Source organism: Hippoglossus hippoglossus, chromosome 16 (assembly GCF_009819705.1).
Source record: "Hippoglossus hippoglossus isolate fHipHip1 chromosome 16, fHipHip1.pri, whole genome shotgun sequence".
In the NCBI taxonomy this organism is placed as follows: domain Eukaryota; kingdom Metazoa; phylum Chordata; class Actinopteri; order Pleuronectiformes; family Pleuronectidae; genus Hippoglossus; species Hippoglossus hippoglossus.
In genome coordinates this window covers 18,315,579-18,341,616 of record NC_047166.1, presented here as the reverse complement: position 1 = coordinate 18,341,616, position 26,038 = coordinate 18,315,579, and the positions used below count along the sequence as shown (strand labels likewise).

Sequence of the window (26,038 nt, the reverse complement as noted above, 5' to 3'; positions counted from 1 at the left end):
ATGATTATTGGCATAGAACAGACAGGACATTGAAAAGCTGCTGTGTCTCCACTTGTTGACATTTTATTTGTTAAGTCACTGCAGCAACTACATGCTTGAAGGATGAAACACAGATCGTTCCGTTAGTTCTTTCCAGTGTCATTGTGTTTTAAGCTGCTCTGGAATTAAATCAGTCGCTACCGGTTAAATAAGGATTTCAGCATCAGGAAACCTCCGGACCTGAACTCAGGCCAGGACAGAGACACTCCTGTCCAGCCTGGGCACAGGAAAACAGGGTGAGACAGCCAACAGGGAACTAGGAGCAGCATCAGGACAGGATGACAATATTTATATTTATATCGGCGCTGGGGTAGGATTTCTGGCACCATAACATTGTCGCACCTGTTATTTCAGTCAGCCCGGGGTGCCAGGTTTCAGGGTGAGAGGTTAGGTGTCTATGCCCCTCAGGGCCAAGGGTGTGTATGGCTGATAGTACGCATACGACTGTGTGTATGTTTATATAAGTGAATAGGAACGAAAGTGTGAATGTAGACATACAAAACTGATTTATTCACCAGGCAATGCTGTAAAACATACGTTGTAGACAGAGACATGAAGCAAAATTATTCTGACATAACGTCTTTAGATGAAAGAATGAATAAAACATTCATAGAGGGAAACATAGATACTCTACACAAACATATAAAAGCCCAGACACACACTCACAGCACCGCATGATGGATGAGATGGATGGTTCCCGTGCTGCTGTCACGTCGCTCTGCACTCATCACTCAAGAGGAAGGAGATCACGGTGTCAGCCGGCGAGATTGAAGGAGCCAGACAGTCGTTCGTCTCTGGTGCTTCATCTTTGAGGGTTGAACGTTTGCCTAGGACTCCTCTTCACCCAGAAATATTTATGTGCACGGTCTGATTGATGCTCAGATCTCATTAAATTATTTATTGAAGAGGTCTGGATACTGCACAGTAGCAGCGTCGGCTTAGGCTTGTAGCTTGTGAACTACATTTTTAGAGCTTATTGGAAATAGAAGACTAAAAAATAAGATTAAATAAGATTAAAGGGTTTGCCTACAGGGCTACATGACTTGTGAAACACTACTTTATAATAACTCGTGCTGTGTTAATGCTCTGGAGCTACTTTATTCCTTGTCATGAGTGAGTCCTCTTCAAACAGTTCTACAATGTACTGTCACTTTTTTATTTTTTGTGTGCAGAGCTTTTTTATAAAAAGTCTATGGTGCAGAGTGATGTTACTTTGTGTTCATCCTACCTGGTTTATCTGCAGTGAAGATTTTATAGTCAATGTTTTTCATAAAATGGTCGCTTGATTATACACAATTTAGAAGTATAATCACTTGACAAACAAGAAGTTGCACAGTCACAAACCTCCTATACTGTACAGTGAGTTTAATACGAATGTAGATAATTAGTATGTGGTGTAAAAAGACAAGAGAAATGGTTACGTTCTTATGTTTATTACACAAAAAGAACAGCAAAGGCATCACCATCATCATATGATTCACCACTTTGACCCAAAAAACTAAACTACCCAGCCGAGTGTCCTGATATGTGACCATTCAGAATTAGTAAAAGTAGAAAAAAAGGCTCTTCAGTACTTTTTTATATGCATCATCACTTGTACACAAAAGCAGGCTCTCATGAATGGAGTGTAACATACATTTTGATTGGAAATCATCAGCAATGGCTGGACAACCATCATAATGCCATCACAAATAAAAATGCATTACATTTTTTTAAATCAGGAAAAATGTATATATAAAGAAACCAGCCTTTGGTACAAAGTTATAAAAAAGGAACTCAACTTTGAATCTATCTGTTGATATCAAGTAAATGTTTTTGCCTAATCATGAAAAATGTAAAGCGAGTCATGAGCGTAAAGAAAATACGTTTGAGTCACAGGTAAGGTACAGTCCAGTCATGTACTGTGGGTAATATTCAAGAAGGCAGAAAACCGACACAGCTTTCTTCAGTGATGCCAGAGGACGTCTTCTCCACTGTCTTCATCTCTGAATCCAATATGACGCTGCACATTGTGTGTGTAACATATGCTGTGCAGAAAGCACACAATACATGTTAGACACGAAATACAAAATACAGTACATATTTATTCCGGATTTCATTTGGCTGAAAGATCATCTGAACGTGAGCTAGCATCACTTTTAAAGGCGTAAATACTACACAGAGCAGGAGGAGTAATGACGGGTCTGTTGTTGGTAAAGCAAGGCTGTTGCTAGGCTACACTGATCAAGGCTATAGTCCAGACCTGAGCATAGGACATCCATTCACATGGTTGACATGAGTGACTGAATGATGCATTGGACGAGACTGTTCCTTTGGAAAGTGATGTTTTGATCATCCTCTGAGGATTTGCTTAATGTCTGGCAGGTTAATACTGTTGATTACCTCAAGCTGCTTCAGATCCTTGACTTGGCGTCCTTGGTCTGTTACTATGGCGTCCACTGGATGCCACATACATTCTAAAGGTGAGTGAAACTCAAAACTAAAGCACTTCTGAGTCTTTAGGCGCGGAGAAGCAGTCTGTGTTTGGTATGTACAGCAGTGATGATGAAGAGAGAAAGCTCAGCGGTTATCACTGAAGGCGTCTGGCGCGTTCACACAGTGAGGTGGAGATCAAATGATGACAGTCTCTATGTGAAAGGCGTGTGAGTACGAGAAGGAGGAAGTGTGTTTCTGATGGGGGCAGGACGGCGGAGACGGAGAGGTGGAGGAGGAAGAAGTGGGGGAGCGGCTGGCCCATCGGGAGGGGAGGCGTCGGTTGGCAGGACGGGCGGGCCTCGAGAAATTCTTCTGGACGGAGGAAGAGGACACGGACGACCCTTCATCCTTCTGTGGAGAAACAAATGCATTAACATTTAGGATTATCACACCATCCTGTCAACAAGCAAACTCACACACACAGATACTTTACATTGTGTCACGTGTTCCATCTGTAGTCTTCTTGACCCTACAGGGAAAACAACAGGCATATTTCAAACAGGACCACTAATAAATCCAGCACGCTCATGTGAAAGGTCACCCAGGTAGATCCCATCGCGTCAAGAGGAAAGCATCTCGACTGGAATTCTTTCTACGTTCCTGCTGTCACTTTATCAGCACTTCAGAATCTTCTCATTTTATTTTAGAGCGATTGAGGCTGAACCAACGTGACTCGATTTACATTCCTTTCAAGAGGTCAAATGAAATTGGCCTGATAATTGCTCCCACAATTTCTTTAACATTTGCATGGCTTTAAAGCAGTGTAATCACTCCAGCTCTTATTGACATGCTCCGCCAAGGGCATTTAGTCAGCTGGCTCCTTTCAGATATTCCTGTAATTACAACACAAAAGCCAGAAACCGTTTCCACTACGAAAGACTTAAAGATAAAAGACAAGTTGGTGAGGGTGGGAGACCTCCTGCCAAGTTTCAACTTTCTATGCCACGTCGCCGGTTCCTTTTGTTAGGAGCCTAAAAGGAATGGCCCAGATGCCCAGATTATAATGGAGTCTTGGCCTGCTTCTGTCTCTCAGAACACACCAGAAATAAACAATAATCCCTGCGGAGCTGTCCTCTGTTCACAGCAATTGCTTGGTATTTTTCAGAGAGGACTGGAACAGAGAGACATATGCAAGTTCCGCCAGGTCCACTGGTCTAAATAATGTTGGAAATATGAGGTTTGACTTTATTATATTTTAGACAAAACAAAATGTAAACTGACATCTCATTTCAGGAGAATGTATCTAGGTTTTAACATTCAGCACCCTCTTTGTAGGAAGGTGGATACTTCTAAGTGAAATGTGAATACAGACTGTACATCTCAGACTCGACCCACCTGCACTATGAGCTGTATCTCTTTCACACCCATGGCAGTGTGGCAGCTGAGCTGAGAATGTGTAGTGTGTGTCTGTGAGCTGTGTGAAGTCAGTGTGTGTCTCAGAGTAGGGGGGAAGGCCAGAGGGTCCATGTCCAGTATGTCTAGTTCAGTGACATTCTCCTCCTGCCCATCACTGAGGTTAGGAAAAGAAGCCATCTCGTTCTGCTGGTTCTGGCTTTGTTTAGCCCGAGCTGCACTCTCGTAATTCTTCAGAATCCTTTCCACTGCCCCGTAGTTGGACCTGGATCCCTCTGGCCGTGGATACGCTGCCAGAGTGAGGGGCTTCCAGGGATGGTCGTTCATCATGCGAGGCCCTTGTCTGGAGGAGTCAGACTGGGAAGGAGGTACAGACGCATGCCTTGGCTGTTCCTGCTGCCCGGGCTGTGTCATCTGTCTTTGTTTGTTCTCCACAGGCGTCTGCTGGAGGGACACGCCCACTCTGGCTGGCTGAGGCTTTGCTCCATTCTTAGAGCTGGAAGCCTCCACATTCTGGCCCGTCTCAGAGGAGGGAGCCTCTGTGGCTGCTCTTTGTTGTGTTTTCCTGGAAGGACTGCTTGCTGTTTGGACTTTGTGCTTGACCTCAGGATGGTGTACAGGACTGTGAGAGGATATTGTGGTGGCATGTCTGAGTCCAACCTGAGGCTGATCATGTGAAAGAACAGAGGGTGTTTCTTGCTTCATTCTGACCTCTTGACCTTCTGGACCATATCTCATCTGCCATGGTTGGGACTCACGGTTCTGAATTGAGGAACTTGTGGAGGAGAGAGATAATGTGACTTCAGGATGGACAGCTGTAATGCCAGGTGTGAAATCCGTGTAAAGTGGCTGAAATCCAGTCTGCATGGAAGGTAAAACCTCATCTGATGCTGTGGATGCTGCTTGGCAACCCCGGGAGGAGGCATCTGTTGTAATAAAACTGTCTTGTTCCTTTACACCACGGCCCATCTCAGCTTGAAACAAAGTTCTGTTGAACTCAGCTGTTTTTTGTTCCAGCATGATGTTTCTTCTGGAGCCCTGGAGGTTGGGGCTGGCAGCTGTTGTTTCCAGGGAATACATCAACAAGTCCACAGGTAATTCTTTGACGATCGGAGGCATTTGCCCATCAGGGTTTTTCAAGTAGCCAACAGCAGGGGTGTAATCGGAGTGTTTCGCAGCACTCAGTATGTTCACCTCAGAGAAGCACTTCTGCACTGTCCCATATGCAGACAACTTGCTGTTGCTGAACTTGCTTGCATCGCAGGACCAGCGGCTGTGGCAGCAGCCCATATTACAGTTAGAGTTTTCAGGCACAGAACACGAGGTTACCGCACCATCTGTGAAAACCTTTCCCTCATTTTCTTGTAGCATAGCCTCAAACTTCCTGACGATGGACGGGCTGCTGCACTTTTTTTCCACTAGAACACAGGGGCTGTGGCACTTCTTCACTGTGGTGGAGGGGGATTCTGGGATGTGGAGTTCTGTGTCTGGATGGGCTGGGTTGCTCAGATTCCAGGAGGAGGAGCGAGGAGGGATGGGTGGAGCTGCTATATCTATCTCTTGGGTTGCTTCAGGGCTCGTCTCTGTGTCTCTGTAGCTGTGTAGATCAGCAGCGCTTGTTCTCCAGCAGTCACTCGGAGCACTGTCGGCCCGCCAGGTGTTATCTGGCGACAAGGTGATCCACTTTTCTCTTTCCAAGGCCCGGAAGTCATCGTAAATCTGGCTGAGGTCGCAGAGAGGTTCATCCGCCTCCAGCCGGTTCTTGTCGTGACCAAACAGCATCTCACTCTCCTCAGTTACAAACAGGGATTCAGATCGATTCCTGAGTATTAAACAGTAACATACATTTAGTCCATATAAATTCCAAAATAAAATCCATGTACTATTTACATCTAAATACAATAAGATTTATTATTCAAATAAAAGCAGACATGGCCCTGTGTCCACAACAAGACTCAACATGTAGTATCATAGTTCTATGTTGGTGCTGGGAGGTTAACATAGCGATGGGGATTTATTCACCTCTTATCTCCGCTCTTCTTTCTGATCTCATCCTGGTAGCTACAAAGCTCCTCGCTCACACGGGCGATCTCCTTCAGAGCCTGAGACACACAGGAGGAGAGACAGAGATTCAAGGAGACATAATGGATGTTATGTAACGCAAAAGAAATACATCAAGAGTATTGTCTATTCAAAGAAACGCAGGCAGGTGCACTGGAGAAAATCCAAGAATGCTGATGATCAAACAAAGCATCCGACAGCCGAACAAAGCAAAGGAAAACAGTTTAAAATAACTTACAGCATTGAGAGCCGTTGTGTTCTTCTTCTTTTCACTGCCAGTACTCAGCTCCGCCCAGAGCGAACTTTCTTGTGGACCAACACGGACATCGTTTTCATTCCCGTGAGAAGGATTTCTCTGAGGCATTCCACACCCAGGAGTTCCATGAAAAATAGCAGTCAGCTCCATTGTATGGGCATCTTCCTTGCTGTCATCAACTGAGTCTTGCTGCCAAGTGCTTCTTGTTCTAAACTCATCCACCAGCACTGGTTGTGAAGGGTCGTTCTGAGTAAAGTGACCGACATTAAACTGACAGAGGCCGTCTGCCTGGAAGCAGGTGGGCTGGTGACTCTCTCTGCCTCCAGAACCGCCACCGCCGATGTTTCTGTTGTGACCAAAGCCGGGTAATGATGCTCGTCTGTGAGGCTCTGATTGACTGCTACTGCTGAGTGGCTCTGAGTGGGAGTTGTCACTGAGCAGACTGGAACCTGTGCTGGTGGAACGCAGGCTGAGCCCATGCATGACATCATCATCGTCCTGCCTCCCGCCGTCCAGCCTGGTGCCCTCTCGCTTGGTTCTCACTTCACAGTACAGCTGGAGAGAAGAAGAGGAGATAGAGGTCATCGCTGTTCAGCAGCACTGCAGCAGTCTTTTGATAAATAAAGCAAACACTGCACTTTGTTGTTCAAGTGTGTCCTTTAAAGGTGAATAGGATTAGATTTGAATTGATTTTATCAGTCAGATACACCAATGTGTACAAAACGTCCCTCAGATACACATTTATCCAACAGTATAAAAAAAGTGCCATTACTTATGAGAGTCTACATTATGACTCTACTTATTCAGTAATTACTTCCAGTCAATGCTTAGAATGAGAGGATATATGAGTCATGTATGAAAAGGTCAGACAGTTTAAAGACCGTGTATTACATGACATGATTATACTAATGATACTATACTGCATCTACTACTCCTGCATAGTCTCAAACTAATATAGGATGATGAGATGTCAGGGAAAAGAACGTAGCAACAACACTATGAGGACATTTAGACCACAGATGATTTTTTAAAAAACATTCAAAGAATTCTTTTCACATAAAATCAGATAACCTCTGGCCTCCTACCATGAAATCTCAAAATAGCAACTATTTCATATCGACTGGGCTCCCTTCCCATCAAGCAATGTCTAGATGGGATTTCTTTCAGTCTGCTTTTATTCCTCGGCTGTTTTCCTCTCTCATTTTCTGGTCTCTAAGGGGCAAATGAGAGCCACATGTTCTTTTCATGGCCAGTTGTTTCAGTGCCTCCGCACTCTGTCCAACTCCTTATGTATGGCTGGCTTCATTAAAAACACTAATCTGCTGTTCTGAGTGTGTCCAATTTTAATCCCCTGGTCTTGGGCTTTGCCACAACTCATACTGAACTGTCTCTTTCTTTACCCCTGTCGCCCTCTCTCAGGCTCATTGATTTGCCCTGAATGACTTCCCCTGTCTGTCCTTTCTTATCCTGTTATAGTTTATCCTCCACTTTAACACAGCAAGCTGACAAAGTTGGCATACACGCATGCCAGAGTTTGTTTTCATCTCAAATATAAAGCTGCTAAATGCTTGGTTGATGAATGAGTCTAATGTTTGGTCTATAAAATGTCAATAATTAGTGGAAAATTCCCATAACAAGTTTGTCTTTGCGTGTTTTTTGCAACTCACATAAGAGAAAAGGATTTACTATCGTGTACTAACAAATTATCCTATTTTAGAAACTTAAAAGTTGCCACGTGGTTTCTTATTCTTCATATTAATATGATACTATGATTCTACCTTTGCAAAAGTGAAAGTCTAAAAAGTAGAATAGATCTAACTAGTGAAAAATGTATTGTAATACACTGTCAGTGAATACAATCTTTCATTTGGGTATTTTAACTCTGATTCTGTTGCATGCCAGCTTCACTTTCTGCACCACTGCAGGTTACAGACTGTCTTAATCATACTGCATCTGCACGCAGAGGTCAGAGATAGAGCAGAGCCCACACCCTCCTCCTTCCACTCCTTCCTCTCCTCATCCTCTGCAGCTGCACTGAAAAGGGATATTGTTTTCGACAGTGTTGGTGGTGGACAGGATGTGTAGGAGGGAAATGTGACACACTTTAGGCAGCAAAGTGCATAGAACGCCATATAACATAAACATTATTCTACTGTAGTGTCGTTCAACCACACGGTCGGAGCATCTTACCTCTTCTATTTTCCTCTGCATATCTTTCAACTGGCTCTCCCACTCCCTCCTCTCCATGTCGAACCTCTCCAGCAGCTCGGTTTTCTCCCGTGACCAGTCCCTCTCATTGTGCTCCAGACGACAGCGCAGGTCCATGGCCGTGGAGTGTGTGTCTGCCAGGAGCCTCCGCTGCTCTTCCCTGTCTCGGCGGAGAGTTGGGGTCTCGCCGTGCTGTCCTTGAGTGGTCCGCACTCCAGGGCCGCACTCCACTGCTGACTGGACCCCTCCACTCACCGACCCGGTACCTTCTCTAGCCTCCAACTGAAGAGAAAGAAAGACAGAGCAGAGAACGTAAGGGAAACAGTGTGAGAGACGGTCAGTCTTGATAAAGGATAGATTGTAGTTGGGGAAAAAGAAGATGAGAGCCAGAAGACAAGACAAGCAAGGCAGGAGTGAGAGACACAGTGGAATGGACTAAGTGGAATGAAGGAGTGGCAGGAAGAGAAGGTGGAGGAAGTAGGGGAATAATGCACCGTGGGGACGAGTGTAAGTGGGAAGAGGGAGAGGAGAGAAGAGACCGAAGGATTGGTATCGGTAGGAACTCACACGCAGAGTTCATTGGTTCAGAGGTTGAGTCTCTTTGCTCTGGTACCTCGCTGAAACAGGATGCAGTGCAGGATATGGCAGATTCAAGCACAGCAAAATATGTCTGCAGAGGATGCATATGGTGTCAGGCAAACGATACTCTGGTGCACCAGTTCATAGAGACACAGAGTCAAGAGGTTCTTTCAAAAATAAATATGACCAAACCTCTAATTCCTCTTAACAGTGGTATTATAAAAATGTCAGTTGTATTTCCTGACAATATTACTGAGTGCCCCTATTCAATGCTCTTTGCAAGTTGAGTACCCTGGGCATTTCCGCTGGGAATTTCACTGTGTTGGGGCCAAAAACATGTTATGACTTAATTTTGAATGGAATTTTTTTTATGCAAAACTGTGCTCACATTTAGGTTGGCCAACTAAGTCTGACTCCCAAGCATACTGTCAAGATAGAGGTTAGAAGTGACTGAATTTGATAAAACTCAACATAATGTAAGGAACATTTTTAAATATCCTCTGGCAAGAACATTCTTTGATGTAGAGAATCTCCTATATCCTGATTTGAGGGACATAGATCTGTACACTCTGTGGTGAATATGTTCATTTCTGTTGCTCGTAAAAAACAGGGGAACATTTCTGGCTTTGAAAATGGAAAGAGCCCAAGACAACGCCTGTGCATGTGCATATATGCTTGTGCCTTATTGAGTTTGTATGTGTGTGTGTGTGAGAAAGTGGGAGAGAATGCATACACGCATGCCAGAGTTTGTTATTTCAGTTTTCAGTCACAGACATCGACCAAAGCCGTCTTACAAGCCTCGGCCATGGTGCTATTTCTGCCTGTGGCCTGGGTCAAGAAATTATGGTGTATAGAAAAACAAGTCAATCCTCTCTGTCCGCCTTTGGCTCTTCTCAAAGTTCTCCACAATTACAGATGGGTGATGAAGGGTGCTGTCCACAGGCTATTTAAACACCCAAATGTAAACTAATATACTGAAAGTGCAAAAACAAGACAGTGGGAGTCAAATAAAAGAACTGAAGACAGATTGTCAGTGATTCAGCCAGCAAAACATCTTCCTACAGGAAGTTCTGGAGGAAGTGAACGTGCAAACAGGGAAACAAGTTAACAGCTTCACATCCAGTAGGAAATACAAACTCAAGCACACAGACACAACTTCAAATCAAGTCTCAGGGAGCCATATCCAGCTGCTCCTGACCACCCTGTCTCTCATCGTTTGCCACAGGGTACATAAAGGTAACTGTGTCACCACGGTGACCCACTATAAATAGTGGACACACAGCCTTGTACAATGTCACATTCCTGGGGGAGGTGGAGAGAGGAGGTAAAGAGAGGAGGGGGGAGTTGGCTGCTAAGGCAGAGTGAGATATCTCCTAGCTGCCAGCAGCTTTCATAAATCAGTGGCATGTAGAGAAATATGCCTGGAAATATCCAGACTAAGAACTCTGCTTGGGACCTTGGATGCTTGCTTGGTATTTGGGGGGGAGATGTTCCCAAAAAGAAAAGGAATGTGGAAACAACATACAGTAGCTACATCCACAGTAACAGCTTACTGTGGAGAAAGGTGTGTAATTAAAATCTCTAGATTAAAAAAAGAAGCATGCAGCTGTCGACAAGTGCTTGAATGGGAATGGAAACTATAATCTCTGGTACACATGTATGACATAACAACTACGGCAAATTCAAAATGATGCAATGATTTATACTTTTTTGATATACAGCTTCAGTTTCCTGCTAAGGGACGTCAACTGCTAACCACAACTAAATATATAGAATTATAATTTGTTTTTATACAAAAATAAAAACAACAATGTAAACTATGTAAGGCATGGACATGTTGTGCATTGGGCTTTAGTTCTATGCAGCAGATTAGTGTTTTAAGCAGACACACTGATGTTCATCAGGAAGACATTTTCACTTCAAATTAATAATTCGAACTTAGTCCTTAAATATCCACCACTTCTCCACCAGTTCACTAACTCCAGGTTTATATATGCTCGGCAGCCTGGATAATCCTCTTCAGTTTTCAATCCCTCGCTCTGACTGTGTTCAAAGTCTCTCTTCAAAGTGCAATAATGAACAAACAAAGCTACAGCAGGAGAGTACTAACATGTTTATGATAGAAAACTGCTAGGTTGACGTCAGAGTAGCCCTCTGACAGTGTGACGCATTCTGTCGATTACATCAAAAGGCTCTTCTCACACAATTCGGCAGTTGGTTTTCAACTCTGTACTTCTCTGGATTGTGATCTGTGAGGTCAGTGTTAACGTTCAAACTGCACTTACCATTATCTTCTACCTCTTCAACACCCTCACCGCTGTTTTCACTCTGCCTGAGCTAAAACTGGATGCTCCTCTTCACTACAGGGAAACCAACATGTGGAAAATGGAGGAGTTTCTCATCCATGTTGAAAGTATTCACACATTTCACATCAAAGTGGCATGGGGTTACACCCAGTCTGCATTGATTTACATGCATTCTTGTCGATTTATTACCCTGGTTTCAGACCTCTGAATTGCCGGCACACAATTAATATATAAATGTAACGAAACAAATGTCTACTTATCAGGCTACTATTTCTGTGTTCTTCAGAATGTAGCATTAAAATGTGAACTACATGGATGTTAAAATGTATGACATTAGGATTATAGTCTAAGAACGACAGCCAAAGGCCACTTTCTGGAACAAAGGGACGAATTGACTTGAAGCTTCCCCACGAGGGATGTGGGAAGTTCCAAGTCTGAAGGGTATAAATTAGACGTTTGATTACAGAGCTGCAAATTATTTCATAAACCTTGACTTGATGTATTTTGAATCTTATGAGTAGCCTTGGATTAGCATTTGGTAAATAGGCACCCAGGAGTATAAACTTTAGCAGGATGTGGCATTGGGACAAAACTACTTTTACAATGGAGCTAGCCCCGCCCAGTGTGGCTTCACTCCAAGTCATTTCCTTTGGTCTGTTTGTGCAATCAATAGAAAACTGTGTCTGCATGTGTGTGTGTGTGCGCGCAGGTTCCATTAGAAATGTATGTGTGATTTAAATATTTACGCATGTAAAGACACATCAACTACCATGAGAACAAATTCATATAAAATGAGAGACATCGAGACATCTCAAACAAATCATCCAGATCTCATTGATAGTCCAGAGTGGAAAACTTGTCAGGAGGGATGTATAACATCTGCATCTAGCACAGATGCCTCACATGTGCATCAGTGTCTTGGTCTATACATTAGTGTGTGTGTGTGTGTGTGTGTGTCAATGCGGCATACTGGCATCATTGTATACCCTCCTGCAGTAGTTTAAGCATCTTCTCCTATACTGCCTCACTATGGGCTTTTCAAACACAAAGCACAACAGTAAAAATGTCCATGTTGTTGTGAGGCTCTATGTCAACCACAGTGTGAGGAGGCACAGAGCCAGTGAGACAAAGAGGAGCTGAACACCAGTGTCTCACATAGAGGGAAAGGGAATTATATTAGTTAACTATATCTAAAGTATAGTATATGTGTGTGTGTGTGTGACATGGTATCTGGTAAATCCATGTCACTGTGTTGTATCCTGTGTTGTCAGTGGTCAGGTCCACCTGCTCTTCAGCATAATCGCACTGTTCATTTCCAGCTCCACATTAGAGAATTTCCAAACTTCATCACTTGATTCAGAGGAACATTTAAATTTTCCAAGCAGCTTTAGAGGAAGAACAAATGGAGAGATGGGTGAGAACATGACCAATCAGTTTTAAGTCTATTACAGAAATTATTTGGCCTTCAACTCTTTTTCAGTCATCACAACATCACCAAAAAACTAGTCAGCACACAGACATATCCTACTCAGAAAAAAAAAAAAGAATCAAACATTTTCTCTTTTTAAATCCAAGAGGGAACACGTCTGATTAGACTTAGGCTGAGCAAATAAATCCATCGTCTGATATAACCAGAAAAATATGCTAAATCCCTAAAAGCCACATTGCTTTGAAGAACAACTATGCATAGTCTTTCAAGTGATGTGTTCAGCGCCTGACACAGAATGGCACTGGTATTCAAACGTTACCCTGCGTCACCCCCCCCCCCCCCCCTATTTCGAGAACCACTTATCAGTAGCTGTCCATGGCAACAATAGGTTAACGTTTCATCTGTTGGGAGAAAGCTGTTAAAGGCAGAGCTGGGTGTCTGTGTCTGGCTGAGCGGGGATAACCGAGTTTGTCTCCCCCAGTGCAAATCTTTTGTCTAAGCTGAGGCTTGAGTTGGACGGATGCCAGGGTGACTTATCGCCCGGCCATGTGGGTGGCAAACGTGGCGAGGCCAGTTTATGCCCGAGGCATGCACAGACACGAGACAATAAACAAAGGTGATACACAAGAAGCTATAGAGAAATGATTCAAGATAAAACCTATATTAGTGTCCAGGACTTAGATTTCCCTTACTTTGTTTATGGATAACTGAGTACTAAGCAACCGTCCTAAACACACATAGAGCTATATATAAAGTAAAGAATACATTTGCTCTACTGACCCTGTTTTCTCTCTCTCTCTCTCTCTCTCTCTCTCTCTCTCTCTCTCTCTCTCTCTCTCTCTCTCACAAAAACTGAAAATGACAACTTTCTCGTTAGCAGGTCCTCGCAGCCCCAGACCCCAAAATCCCCAACCACGCATCATCATCATCATCATCATCATCATCATCATCATCATCATCATCATCATCATCATCATCCCTCACCTACCTGTACAATCCTGCGTTTGAGCTCAGCCTTCTCCAGCTCCCAGGCACATCTGTCTCTGGTGTACTGCAGCTGGAGCTCGCTCCTCTTCTCCTCCTCTCTCTTCACCTCCGTCTGCACTTCCTCCAAAACTGTCTTCAGGTCCAGCAGAATCCTCCTGTTCTCCCCTCCCTGCATGGAAACACAGTTGGCAGCGGCCTTGTCAACCTGGTTTCACCAGAAGTTACAGCGTTACACTTCCAACCATGTGAATAAAAACTGTTGCTGAGGAACAGGGAATCCCTCGGCCAACTTAAAATAAACTTTACACTGTTACACGGTTTTATTAAATTATCTAAGGTATATTATAGATGTGTAACAGTTTATGACCCCAAAGCACAATATAACAAGCCATTGGCTCCCTTGAACTTCTGACATACCAACATGAGCAGAACAGGAAAAAGGAGTACATGCTTTGAGTACCAAAGACATTTAAAGTCCCACACAAATTTATATATAGACCTAGTTTTCACGTGGTAGTGAATAGTTCAAATTACTTGTATGTCAGCCACTTCTCTCAACAATGACTCCTTCTCACGCATCCACTCCTCCTTGTCCTGCACATGTCTCTTTTTCAAATCGTCAAACTTCTTTTTAAGCCGCGTGTGTTGAGTTTGCTGCGGCTGCTGCTGCGGGACTGCTGGTTCGGGACCGGGCCACATTTGTCCCCTGAGGATCTCCAGCTGCTTGCCCGCTTCGCCCTCTCCTCCTCCTCCTCCTCCTCCTCCCCCTCCTCCTCCACCCGGTGAAGCTCCGAACTGGGTCTCGTAGAGCTGACTGAAGACGGTGGGCGGAGAGGAGATCCTCCTCAGCGAAGTGCGGACTTTGCTCCTGCCTCGGTCGACCCTATCCATCCTGGTGCAAGGCACAAACTCCCATCCCTGAGAGGGGACATACCCCCCGCCGCCAGCACCGCCAGCACCGCCCCCACCGTGCAGCCCCGAGCCGTTCATAAACGCACTCCACATCTCCAGAGCGCATCAAAATAAATCATTCAAAAACACTTAATTGCAGAAACAATTACAAGCTGGTGACCAGTCTATTTTGCAAGTATCCATTTCTGCATTAGTTCATACGAGATTCAAACTGATGTTAAGTTGGTGACCGGTGGCACAGGATCGTCAGAGCGCGCATTATCCAAACCCGGCTGTGTCCCCTGTCCCCGCACGGCAGCGCTCAGGACCCCAGTCCCCGCAGGGCTCCCACAGGCGGCGGGTCCGGACGCTTCAGTCCCCTCCATATCCTCACGGAGACTGGGTCAAGCCGTCACTTTTAGTGCCCAAGTCACTCCGCGGACGGTGTCCTCCTCCTCACTTCTGCTGCTGTTGTTTTCCTCTTACATGTCCACGCCGAGGACTCGGGACGCGCTGTGCCTCCTCTCCCTCCCCTGCGCGCCGGAGAAGTCGTGGTCGCGGGCAGGCGACAGTCCCGAGCTGCTGGAGGAGACGATATGCGGGCTAACCGCTCCGACACGAAGGGGAGAAGCTCCCAAAAATATCACGGAGCGCACTGATGTAAGAGCAGCGGAGTATTTTTACACGCCCTGTCAACACAGGAGTTCTCTAATTACGACGGAGGATCTTGCTCTTGTATCCATGGCAACAAATTAATTCGCCAATAGCACTGTGGTGATTAAAACACTTATCGCCAGTGTATTTAAGGCGCAATAAACCACTTATTACGACCTTATACAAAGAATACTTAGCTTACCAGCTACCAGCAGACCAACAACACCCATCACTCAACTCTCACTGCTATAATACCACTTTGAGCTGTAACCATAGCAACACAATTCGTTCAGAGCACGTGGTGTGATCAAAACAAACTCTGTGCCAGCCCTCACTCATTTTAGAGGCAATAAATCATAAAGGTGTCTCACCTGCACCCACAAGAAGAGACAGGTTTGCGTACGGAGGCTGCGGAGCAACAACATCCATCAACCAACACCTGACGCAGGATACTACCTTACGCTGTAGCTATGGCAACAAATCATTTTACTCTACAACGCCGCAGTAATGTGCGCAAACATTTCTGAGGCAATAAACCCGCATATTACAACTTTGTTAATGACAAATAAATGTCAGTCACTGCTGCAACATGTTTCTCACGTTTCACGTCACCAGCGGAGCAACAACACCCATCAATCAACGGCAGTTTGCTCTAATTACGAGGCAGAACACCAACTTGCGCTGTAGCCATGGCAACAAATCAATTCACTCACAATAGCACTTTATTCGCTAACGTCGATCTTTTGTTTACTTGTCTAATTATCCATTTTTTCGGCTGTTTTGAAAAGTGCTATATAAGCAACGTTATAATTATTATTACTGCTATAACGACTAGTTGTGACGACCAGTAAATGCCAGTCCATGCTAATCCACGTGTCTTACCTTACCTCTAAGAAGAGACAGTCCTAGTTAGCTTAGCTTCCTTGTTCCTTATCCTCAGCCTGAGTGCCCCCTGCCTCCGGGCATGTATCATTATTAACGGAAGAGGATGGTGACTATCACGAGTGAGGCGGCGGCGGTGGGTGGGAACGGAATCATCTTGATTCTAAGACAACACACGTTGCTCCACAGAAGCCTCCATAACCTCAGGCCTGGAAGTGACCGAGCTAATAAAAACACGTTGCATACGAACTAGCTGATAGTTACGCAATTAACTTGTGATATTCACGTTCGTTTGTTTTGATCTGCGTCAGATGGAAGCAGCACGTGGAAGCAGCACGTGCCATGAGGCAGAATAACGTTACCTCTTCTTCTGTTATGATCCTGGAAGTTGTGATGAGCGTCCTCCTTCTAAAAACAGTCCCACATTTCAACCGGTAGAGTAAAGCTCGAGATGAAGTCTTAGTGTTAGTCAGAAACGACTGCAGAGCGACAGCCTACAGCCGAAACGATGCTTCCATTAACTTCCCCTCTGACTCTCTCCTTCTCTCTCTCTCTCTCCTTCTGTCTCTCCTTCTCTCTGCCTCCACAGCTGGACCTAATATGTGACGTCAGCCCGGTGGGATGAGAGACGTGGACCGGTTCCTCCTCCGTCCTGGTGGTCAGGTTCCGTCGGTTAAACGGACCCACCACCACCATCAGCATTTTTTTACTGAGCCACCCAACGTCAAATAACCCAGATCCAAATCTGGTTAAAATATCATATTCCCCTTTGGGCATCTGGTGACTCACACTGAGCAGGATCTGCGAGAGGCATATGCTCGTTTCACTATGAGACAGTGTGCCAGTGTATGAATGCCTGAGTGTGTGTGTGCTTGAACGTGTGTAGAGTCTGTGTGTGCATTTACAATGAACTGCTCGTAAACACATTAACTGCTGCTGTCACGTGAAAACCTCATAAATACAAAGTGATGGTTGTGTAGGTGGAAAAAAAAGTCTTGCATTTCTTACAGCATAAACAGTGGTAACAATACAGTCTCGATCCACGACATTTTCCAATCTAATTCAAGGCACTATCCATCTTCATGGGTGTTTTCAGTTATTGCGGCTCATTAAATTGACCTTGGACTGAGCTAATGAGGTGATTACACTGTCATCATTATTTGCTGTAGTGAAAATTAGTGCAAACTAGCAGGAAAGTGTGACAGATGTCCTACTCAGCCACGGTGGTGGGACGTTACAAAGTACATTTACTGTACTTAAGTACATTTTTCATGTATCTGTACTTTACTTAAGTAGATCTATTTTCGGGCACTTTTCACTTTTACTCCAATAGGTATATCAGCAAATATCTGTACTTTCTACTCTACAACATTTTTACAATGCATTGATGTATATGTTCAAATTGTTTTTATATATGTCTAAAAAAGAGAAAACTAGAAAGGTATTGATCCATCAGTCCAATCAGAGTAACAGTAGACCCTGCCCCTGCATCAGAACTCACTAATGAAGAAAAACCTGAAATGGAGTTTGAAAGAGGCCGAGACTCAACCGTTCATTATTATGATAATGCAAGTGTTTCTCAGTAGCATCATATGCAGCATTCTTTATTAATATGACAGAGTCTGTATTATTCTTGTATAAAACAAAATGTAAAGGCACAGTTGATGATATAGTAGACCATTGCATTACGGAAAAGGCTACTCCAAGAAAGTACTTTTACTTTTAACACTTTGAGTATATTTAAAAGCAAGTATTTATATCTGTCTGTTTATTTGTACTTTCACTAAAGTAAAATGTTTGAGTGCTTTCTCCACCACTGACAGACGGAGTCATGAAACGTGTCTAATAAGGCACAGTAAGTGAAAACACCCATGTGCTTATGTGCTGGGCCTTTGTGACTGTGACATTTGGAACTGAGATTGTTTAAACAGCTCATTGATCAGTTCAGTGAAGGACTCACCTAGCACTCCGCTGTCGCTTCCTTATCCCTCCGATTAATGTCGAAAGCATCTGAGTACATGAGTGGCGTGGGTCGTATATGGGAAATGGTGACGTCCTGTACCTTGAGTGACCTTGTGACATGTGACGTGTTCAACATAACAGCACTGAAATGAATGAAAAATGTAAAAGAAATAAAAAGCAATAATGGAAATTAAAAAAATATATTGAGAGTGCGCTTTATAGAACAAAGAAGAGGGTGAAAAGGAATACCAATTTAAAAATGGTGGCATAAGAGAGTGAGGAAAACAGAACAAGAATGAGGATCAGCAAAATAATGGGCTGGAACATCTGGTGGATGACAGAATGAAAGAGGGGGGGCGAGAGGCAGATTGCTAGTTATATAAGTGCATATTAAACAACACAAACATGACAGACATTTATGTTTATGCTTTATCTTACAGACAGTGGCTCCTCTTCCTGTTTATCCTCCTGCTTTGGGACGTCCAGCCGGTCTATGAAGCCTTGCAGCTCCTTCCTGAAGGCTTTCAACTGAGCGTTGATGCGATACAGCAGCTCATGCTCTCTGATTCTGTGGAGCAGACGTAAAGAACAGTTCAACTGATTTAGTGATTGATTGAGTATGAAAAAAGAACTGCGACATTTGGACAAAACAGTAAGAGTCCAGTGCACAACAACTGATCATCTGTAGTTACCAAAAACGGTGAGTTGTTTTTACCGCCGCCAAACAACACAACACAAAAACTACCAGATGGATTTCCACGAAACTTTGGAAGGATGCTGTATTAGAAAGGGGAGAACCAATTCAGTTTTGATGTAAATCTGAATCAGGGAGCAGATCTAGGAATTCTTTTCACTTTCTTTAACATTGGGAGATAGAGTATTTTTCATTGATTTCCCAGGGAACAATTCTTAGATCTTAATGAAAAATATCAGGCACATTTAGGGGACTGACACCAATGAGTGTGAAGGGGACTGTTGGGCCTTGGCGGAGTTATGTGCTCCACTGTGCTATTCTAGTTTGTATGTTTGCTTGTTTGTTTGTGAACAATATTACACAAAAACAACCAAATTCATTTCCACAAAACTTGATGGTAGGCTGTGGTACGGGTCAGGAAAGAACTCATCACATTTTGGAGCAGATCTGGATTAGAGGGTGGATCCAGGATTTTTTCTGTTTCATTTTCTTTAACATTGCAAGCTAGGCCGTTTTTCACGAATCTTTCTGTGTTCCCATGGATCTTGATGAAAAAAATCAAGCATACTTAGGGGACTGATATCTATAAGTCTGTGCAATTTGATGCAGCTTGATTTGATTTAAGTAGATGGAGTACTGCACTCTATTAGGTGTGGGATTCTAGTTAATGTCTTTATTACCTGCCACCCTCTTCATCCTCATCCAGTCTGGCGTACAGTTCCCCATTTGTGACGTATACTCGGGCCTCAGTGATGATAGTGCTGGTGTCAGCGATTAGCCTGTCGATGGTCCGGCCCAGCCTCTCCGCCTCGATGCGGATGTCTATCATCTGCTGCCGGTCCTTCAGGCTTCTGCCTAAAAAACGACTCTCCACAGGTGAGTACAGGGAGCGTGTCGGGGTGAGGCAGCGGATGTTCCTCACCTCATCCGAGTCACTCTCCCCTCCTATGGGGCCCTCGCGCTTGCGGTGGGGCGGGAGGAGGCGAGGCGAGGAAGCTGAGGCCGAAGGGGTGTCGTCGTCCTTTCCACCGTCGCTGTCTGCGTCACTGTCCCGCGGGCTGCTACGGATGCCCAGGTGGGAGGCCAGGTCGTAGCGCTGCATGTTAGAGAGCAGCACGCGGTTCTCGTACTGGAGCTGCATGACTTTGCCGCTCAGTTCATTGATCTGCAGACGTGCTGCCTTCAGCTCCTCCTGCAGGGCCTCCATTTTAGCAGTGTCAGCTCCTCCTGGGGTTGAAACAAGGTGACAATGAGAAGTGGAGCAATTCTGTAAATGAGACTTTATTGTGCCGCCTCTGGAGGCGTCATGAAACACATTTCCCAGCTATTATATTGAGCTGAAAGGAGAGGAGAAGAACACGTTCCTCATTCTGAAGTGCAGGTGAGTCATCTCCTGCAGCAATGACAGTGAAAGTGAGTGACAGAACTAATGAATAACAAACCTCCTCCATGTCTCGATCCAGCTTCATGGGATCCGGCCTTGTATTTCAGTTTATTGAGTTCACCCGTCACCTGAAGATAAAACTGGATGTTATTCTCGTGCATGCCTACTGCTGTGAGAGTGAATAGTTCACACACTTGACTATTTTGTTATGTAACAGCTAGCTTTTTTAAAAGGCCTCTAAGTCATTGATGATACTATTAATAGCAACAGACACACAAAAAAGAAGAGAGACATAAAAATGATTATCTTACATTGTCATACATATTGTTTACAGTCTTTCTCAAACAGAACAAACAGATAGCCCCAGAAACTAAAGCAGACTGTTCCTAAACAAACATATTGTATTTGCGTACATATTGCATGTGTTTTTGTCTGTGGATACCAATGCAGTGTACCATGGGAAATGTGGTTTTTGGGTGTAATCTGAACTATCTACCTTTTTGTTATCTTCTTCCACATCTGCTAAGTTCCTACGAAGAAGTTCTGCCTCATCCTCCACCAGCTGAAGCTGCTGCCTCAGCTCCGACAGGGCCTCGCCCTGTTCTCTGCACTGTTGACCTCCGCTGCCCGAACCATCCACGCCTGCTGCCGCCATGCTGGGTGAGGAGAGAAGCAGTGATAGCTGTGAAGGTTGTTTTCAGCACCCACTTTTCTGTTATATTCTCATCACAATTTACAGGTTTTTATTCTTCCTGGTTTGGTAGTATGCTGTTTTTTTCTTTCTATAAAAACGATGACTACATTTCAACAGGAAACTGTTCAAATACTCTAGAATCTGCAGATTGAATACAAAGTACCTGTCCTCCCTCATGTCGTCCAGCTCAGCCTTCAGCCCCCTGTTCTCCACCTCCAGCTCCACGATCTTCCTCCCGAGGATATTCGCCTCCTCCTCCACCAGGCGTAAGCGGAGCTTCAGCTCTGACTCACGGGTGGTGGCAGGTCCCCCAGCCTCCCCTTTAGGCAGAGGGCTGTCCACGTCCCCGTAGAAGGAGCGATACTTCTGCAGCTCCTGATCCAGTCGGTCCTTCTCCTTGTCGATCTTCGCCATTTTTTTCCTCATCAAGAGGGCTTCCTCCTTGATGAAGGCTAGCTGGCATTTCAGATCCTCATTTTCTTCCTATGAAGGGGGAAGAGAGTTTGTGTATTTGCCCATTATTTCTATACGATGATGTTTTTCCTTGATGTTATTTTCACTCATAGTACATGTTTTTATTTAGACATTGCATTAGAGAATACCTTAAACATCTCTACTGTAGCGTACAAAGTTTAATAATTAATAATGTAAATGCTGACTCACCTCGATAGGGGTCTGTGGAGTCTTCCTCTCTGCTCTCGGTCCATCTTTACTTCCTTTTCTTTTCAGTGAGAGCTGCAGGGAAACATCAGTGGTTAAATCAGCAGCAGCAGCTCACTCTTTTCTTACTGCAGCGACTGATATCATCCAGATGTATGGAACACTGACGGCTCAGTAATGGAAAAGAAGGACCACGTCTAACTCACTCTCCAGAACATTTCTGGTCAAATATTCACATTCAACTCGTGGGGATCTGAGTGATTTAAAAGCCTTCAAATGGAAAACACCTGCAAAGTTTGCATTTGTAAATTCTTTTATTTCTGAGAATGAGTATCTCACACATCTTTAAAAGCTATTAGGACATAAATCTCATTTATCACTGTAATGCCGGGCAGAGGGAGCTGCTCCACTGACATTGAACAAGACTCAGGACTCAGCTGGTATTATGGACTATTTGTGACTTTGGGGAAATATTTTTCTCTGTGAGAATTTCAACTACTATTGAAATGATTTCAGATTCAATGTTAACAATGTCTTACTTTAATTCTTCTGAATTATTTTTGGTCACTGTGCCTTTAATCACCGACATGAATCTCAAATAATAACTTTATCTTCACAGTGCCACAATTTAGAAAGTCATGTGGTGCGTATTAATTGTGAATTTATCAACCTACAACCTGTCTATGTGTCTGTTTTACTAACTTCCCATTGTTGTTTCTATGTTGCTTAATGCTGTTGCTTGTTTTTATGACTGTGTGTCTGACTATGTTGCTTGTCTTTGTTTACTTGTTACTATATATTTCCCTTATTGGTGAGTCACAGACAAATTTCCATTTCTGTTCTATTCTATTCTATTCTATGCTTACCTTAAGGTTCAGAAAACAATTTGCATTGCATGTCTCCAAGCACACAGGCACTGACAGGTAAATATAACTGCACCCACTACCCTGCAGGCCTCACCTCTTTGGCTTTCTCCAGCCCGTTCTGCAGGGCCTGCTTGGTGATCTCCACCTCTATCAGCCGCTGCCTCAGCTTCTCATTCTCCTCCTCTGTCTTTGTCCTCTTCTCCTCCACACTCTCCAGCTCATGGTGCAGCCGCACAGACACATCCTTTGCCACCTGGGACCAACACAGAACAGGACGAGGCAGAGATTGAAGTGATCAATTCTGGATGTAGAATACAACATGTAAGATGCTGAGCCCTCCATAGGCTCACCTTCAGGTCTTGCTCCAGACTTCTGAGCAGCTCTCCATCCACCTGGCCGTTATCTGAGAACCGGAGCCTCTTCCTCTCTGCCTTCTTGAGTCGGTACTGGAGGATCCGACAATTCTTGTTTGCTCTCTCCAGCTCTCTGCGCATGTCCTGCAGCTGACACGCGTCCTCCTCATAGAATGTGTCCCGCATCTCATCCATCTCTGCCCGCATCTCCTCGATTTCAATCTGTAATGTATACAAGTTACATTATTCCACATGTATACCTCTTATTGTGCAATTGACCCATTTATATACACTGGCTTACCATTTTATAGTCATATCATGTACGTATATAGTAAAAGGTTTAATTCTGTGTATATTTATCGAATAACTTATTTTTATTCTATTGCCTTTTTTATTCTCCTGTCTACCTCAGCCTGACTATCTGCTTCTGTAACAACTGAATTTCCCTGGCTTGGGATTACTGAAGTTTTATCTTATCTTATCTTACAACATATACACAAAAGGAAAATGCATCACAAAGTCATTAAATCAGCTTATAGGGCCACAGAAGAAAATCGGTAGGTGCTTTTTAAAAACAAGTGTTTCATAACAAAGCCTGGAGGTGTATATATGCAGTAGACTACAGTCATTATGCAGCCTAATGCAACAGCTACAGGTGCCTCTACATGCACGTGCTAAAACAACAGATACGCAAATGTATATTGTCAAGATTTTTGATAAGTGACCAGTTTACCTTAAGATCATCGTTTTCATCCTCCAGCTTCTCCATCTCCTCCTGCAGCCTCTGGTCCGGCTGTGGAGCCGGCTGTGGGATGCAGGGCTCCGGGGACAGCTCCGGCTCCGAGGCCGGCGGAGATGCTGATTTCGCCTGCATCTTTGTCCCTTTCTTCCCCAAGCTCTTATTCAAGTGAAACTGTATCAGCTCGGACTGCAAGCATCCCTCCTTCCAGAAACCGGGTCCGCAGCCTACGGTGCTTTTGGAGCTCTTCTTGGCGCCGCTCGTCGCTGCTGCTGCGACGGTGGCCTCCCCTCCTTTCGGGGTTTTGCTCCTCAGTTTGGGGGACTTGGACGCGCAGGGCTGGTCGGAAACAACGCGGTTCGCATCCGCCCTGGAAGGCGAGGAGGCGTCGGCGACAGGGCGTGGCGAGTCCTCCGGCGTGTGGATGCCACCTCTCTCTGCAGCCGCCGCGGGCCTGCTCGTCGTCGGGCTTTCAGCACCAGCAGCCTGGACAGCAGCCGCGCCTCTGGTGGCAGAAGCGCCGCCGGCCGGCCGCTCCCTGCCGGTGGAGACGGGTGAATGACCTCGGCTGCTTCTCCCTCCTCCTCCTCCACCTCCTCCCTGCTTAGACGTGGTGAGCTTCGACGGGTTGCTGCCTTTCTGTGCAGCTTTGGATCCGCTGTCTTTGAGCCCGGCCGGAGATGATGACCGCGGCTGTTTACGGCTGCTATTGTCTGGCTGCCGCGGCGGGTCGGCGGATGATGGGTTCATCGTGGTGTCAGAGGCTCAGCTCATCCTCGGCAACATCAGTTCCCGTCACCTGTGTCCCTCCCACTGGGAAACAACCGCCTTTTCAACACCTAGAGGCTGAGATGATGGGATGTACGCGACATAAATGAGAAATGGCTGTAGACCAAATAATTCAACTTTGTTATTTGGATCATATTGAAAAAAAAGAATGGGAACAAACTGGTTACAGGCCTACACCAGGACGCACCCTGCATTTTAGATGAAGCCTTTTTACGCACGGCTAATTAGGCCACAGTCAGTGGTTAGCGCCCAGAGACATGGGCTACGTGACCACCAGTGATTATGCAGTCAGCCATTCAGCCCATGTTTGATGATGAGATGTGTGAGATCAGCTGCAGCTCGGGAATTAGACAATCCACACATGTGTCGTGCGCGGCGCCCAAAGGGCAATGGACGAGAGCAGGGGAGAACATGTCATTGGCTGTTCAACTCGAGGTAGCAGTCAGCCAATTAAATCGCGCTGCTTGTTCTGTTGACAGAGGACAGGTTCTGAGTGGCCCCTGGTCTGATACTCGTCTACAGAGACAAAGGAGGGCCACATCCAGGCTATAGCCGTGACAGAACCGCTTCCTGTAAGCCACCATCCTCATCTTCAACCAGCCCCAATGACTCGTAAGTCAGTTGGGTGCGGATGAGCTATAACAGTGTCGGCAGAACATGTCTTTTACGCACAGGTGGCACACTTTACGCATGTTTTCTCTTTAGTTACAAAAGCAAATAATCGCCTTTGTCTCTCCTCCCACACAGTCTCTGTCTGTCTCTCTCTCTCCCTCCCCCTCTCTCTCAGTGCTGATTCAAATGAAGAATTTAAAATCAGACCAAACAAGAGAGGGAGCTCTCTTGTAGTTTTCTGTGTATAAACAACAGAGTGCAGCAACAGTAATTCAAGGCAGCTCCGAGGCCTGACAACACAGACCATGATGTGGACCACAGTCCCTGCTTTGCCCTTCATACAGGTTACACTGCTCACATTCATGTCAAACACGCCTCTGAGCACAAAGACCGGCTGGTTATCACATGGAAAAGCTCCAAATGGGAGATTCTCTTACCTTTTCTGGGTGTTTTTTGTCGGAAGCTGAATGAAGGGTGGTGTGGTGGTGATGTGCAGGCAGAAGGGAGGCTGACTCTAGCGCCTCCCGACCACCGAGCAACCTGTTTCAATATTCATGACATTACATCATCGGCAGGGAGGGCTGCACGGAGACGAGGCTGCACACAGCACACTGCTCTCATTGGCAGACGACAGGATGCTCACACACACACAGGCACACACACACACACACACACACACACACACACACACACACACACACACACACACACACACACACACACACAAACTCTCTCTCAGAAAGGATTGCATGCAGCTATTGCCACTCACCTTGTCTTTAGTAATTTTAATTGAGTTTAATAAAAAAATATATGTTTTGCTGGTTGCTCATATTTGACCTTGGGTCAATAAGAAATGATTCATCCATCTGTGTTTTGGAATATATGAAAATATGCAGCTGGTTATGGATGTTCTTATTTTAAAGCAACACAATTCAACTTTTTTTTACCTTAGAATAGCAGGCTCAAAATTTGTCTAATGCTACACTGAGTTGGAATAAGGAGAATTAGGCTGCTGAACACCTGTTCCTGCTCTAACCTTTAGTATGATCTCCTCTGACAAGGGTGTAACTGACTGGTAGTTGCAGCGTAAAGGTAGGGTTGGTCATATGCTTCTGAAACTTTTGTTGAAATCCTCTTCACGTCCCAATGGCCATCAATAAGTCAA

At 44.8% G+C, this 26,038-nt stretch overlaps 1 protein-coding gene across 4 annotated transcripts; it reads right to left on the bottom strand.

Moving 5' to 3' along the window:
- Positions 1–1,453: 1,453 nt before the first annotated feature.
- LOC117776178 (protein SOGA3-like) lies at positions 1,454–25,572 on the bottom strand. Of its 4 annotated transcripts, none has more exons than XM_034609835.1 (12): positions 25,311–25,572; positions 23,467–24,318; positions 22,731–22,955; positions 22,475–22,633; positions 21,518–21,589; positions 21,018–21,337; positions 20,657–20,816; positions 20,219–20,288; positions 19,457–20,003; positions 18,521–18,650; positions 18,081–18,409; positions 13,780–13,862 (listed from the first exon to the last, which is right to left on the bottom strand). In XM_034609835.1, exons 2-11 carry the CDS (start codon positions 24,220–24,222, stop codon positions 18,299–18,301), a joined length of 2,550 nt encoding a protein of 849 aa, XP_034465726.1. In that variant the 5' UTR covers positions 24,223–24,318; positions 25,311–25,572; the 3' UTR covers positions 13,780–13,862; positions 18,081–18,298. The 4 variants fall into 4 exon arrangements, with proteins under 4 accessions (XP_034465723.1, XP_034465724.1, XP_034465726.1 ...); XM_034609836.1 differs by having other exon boundaries at positions 18,081–18,225; XM_034609833.1 differs by lacking the exons at positions 18,081–18,409; positions 18,521–18,650; positions 19,457–20,003; ... (6 more) ...; positions 23,467–24,318; positions 25,311–25,572 and adding exons at positions 2,756–2,865; positions 2,948–2,983; positions 3,850–5,689; ... (2 more) ...; positions 8,375–8,674; positions 14,228–15,173 and having other exon boundaries at positions 13,695–13,862.
- Positions 25,573–26,038: the final 466 nt, after the last annotated feature.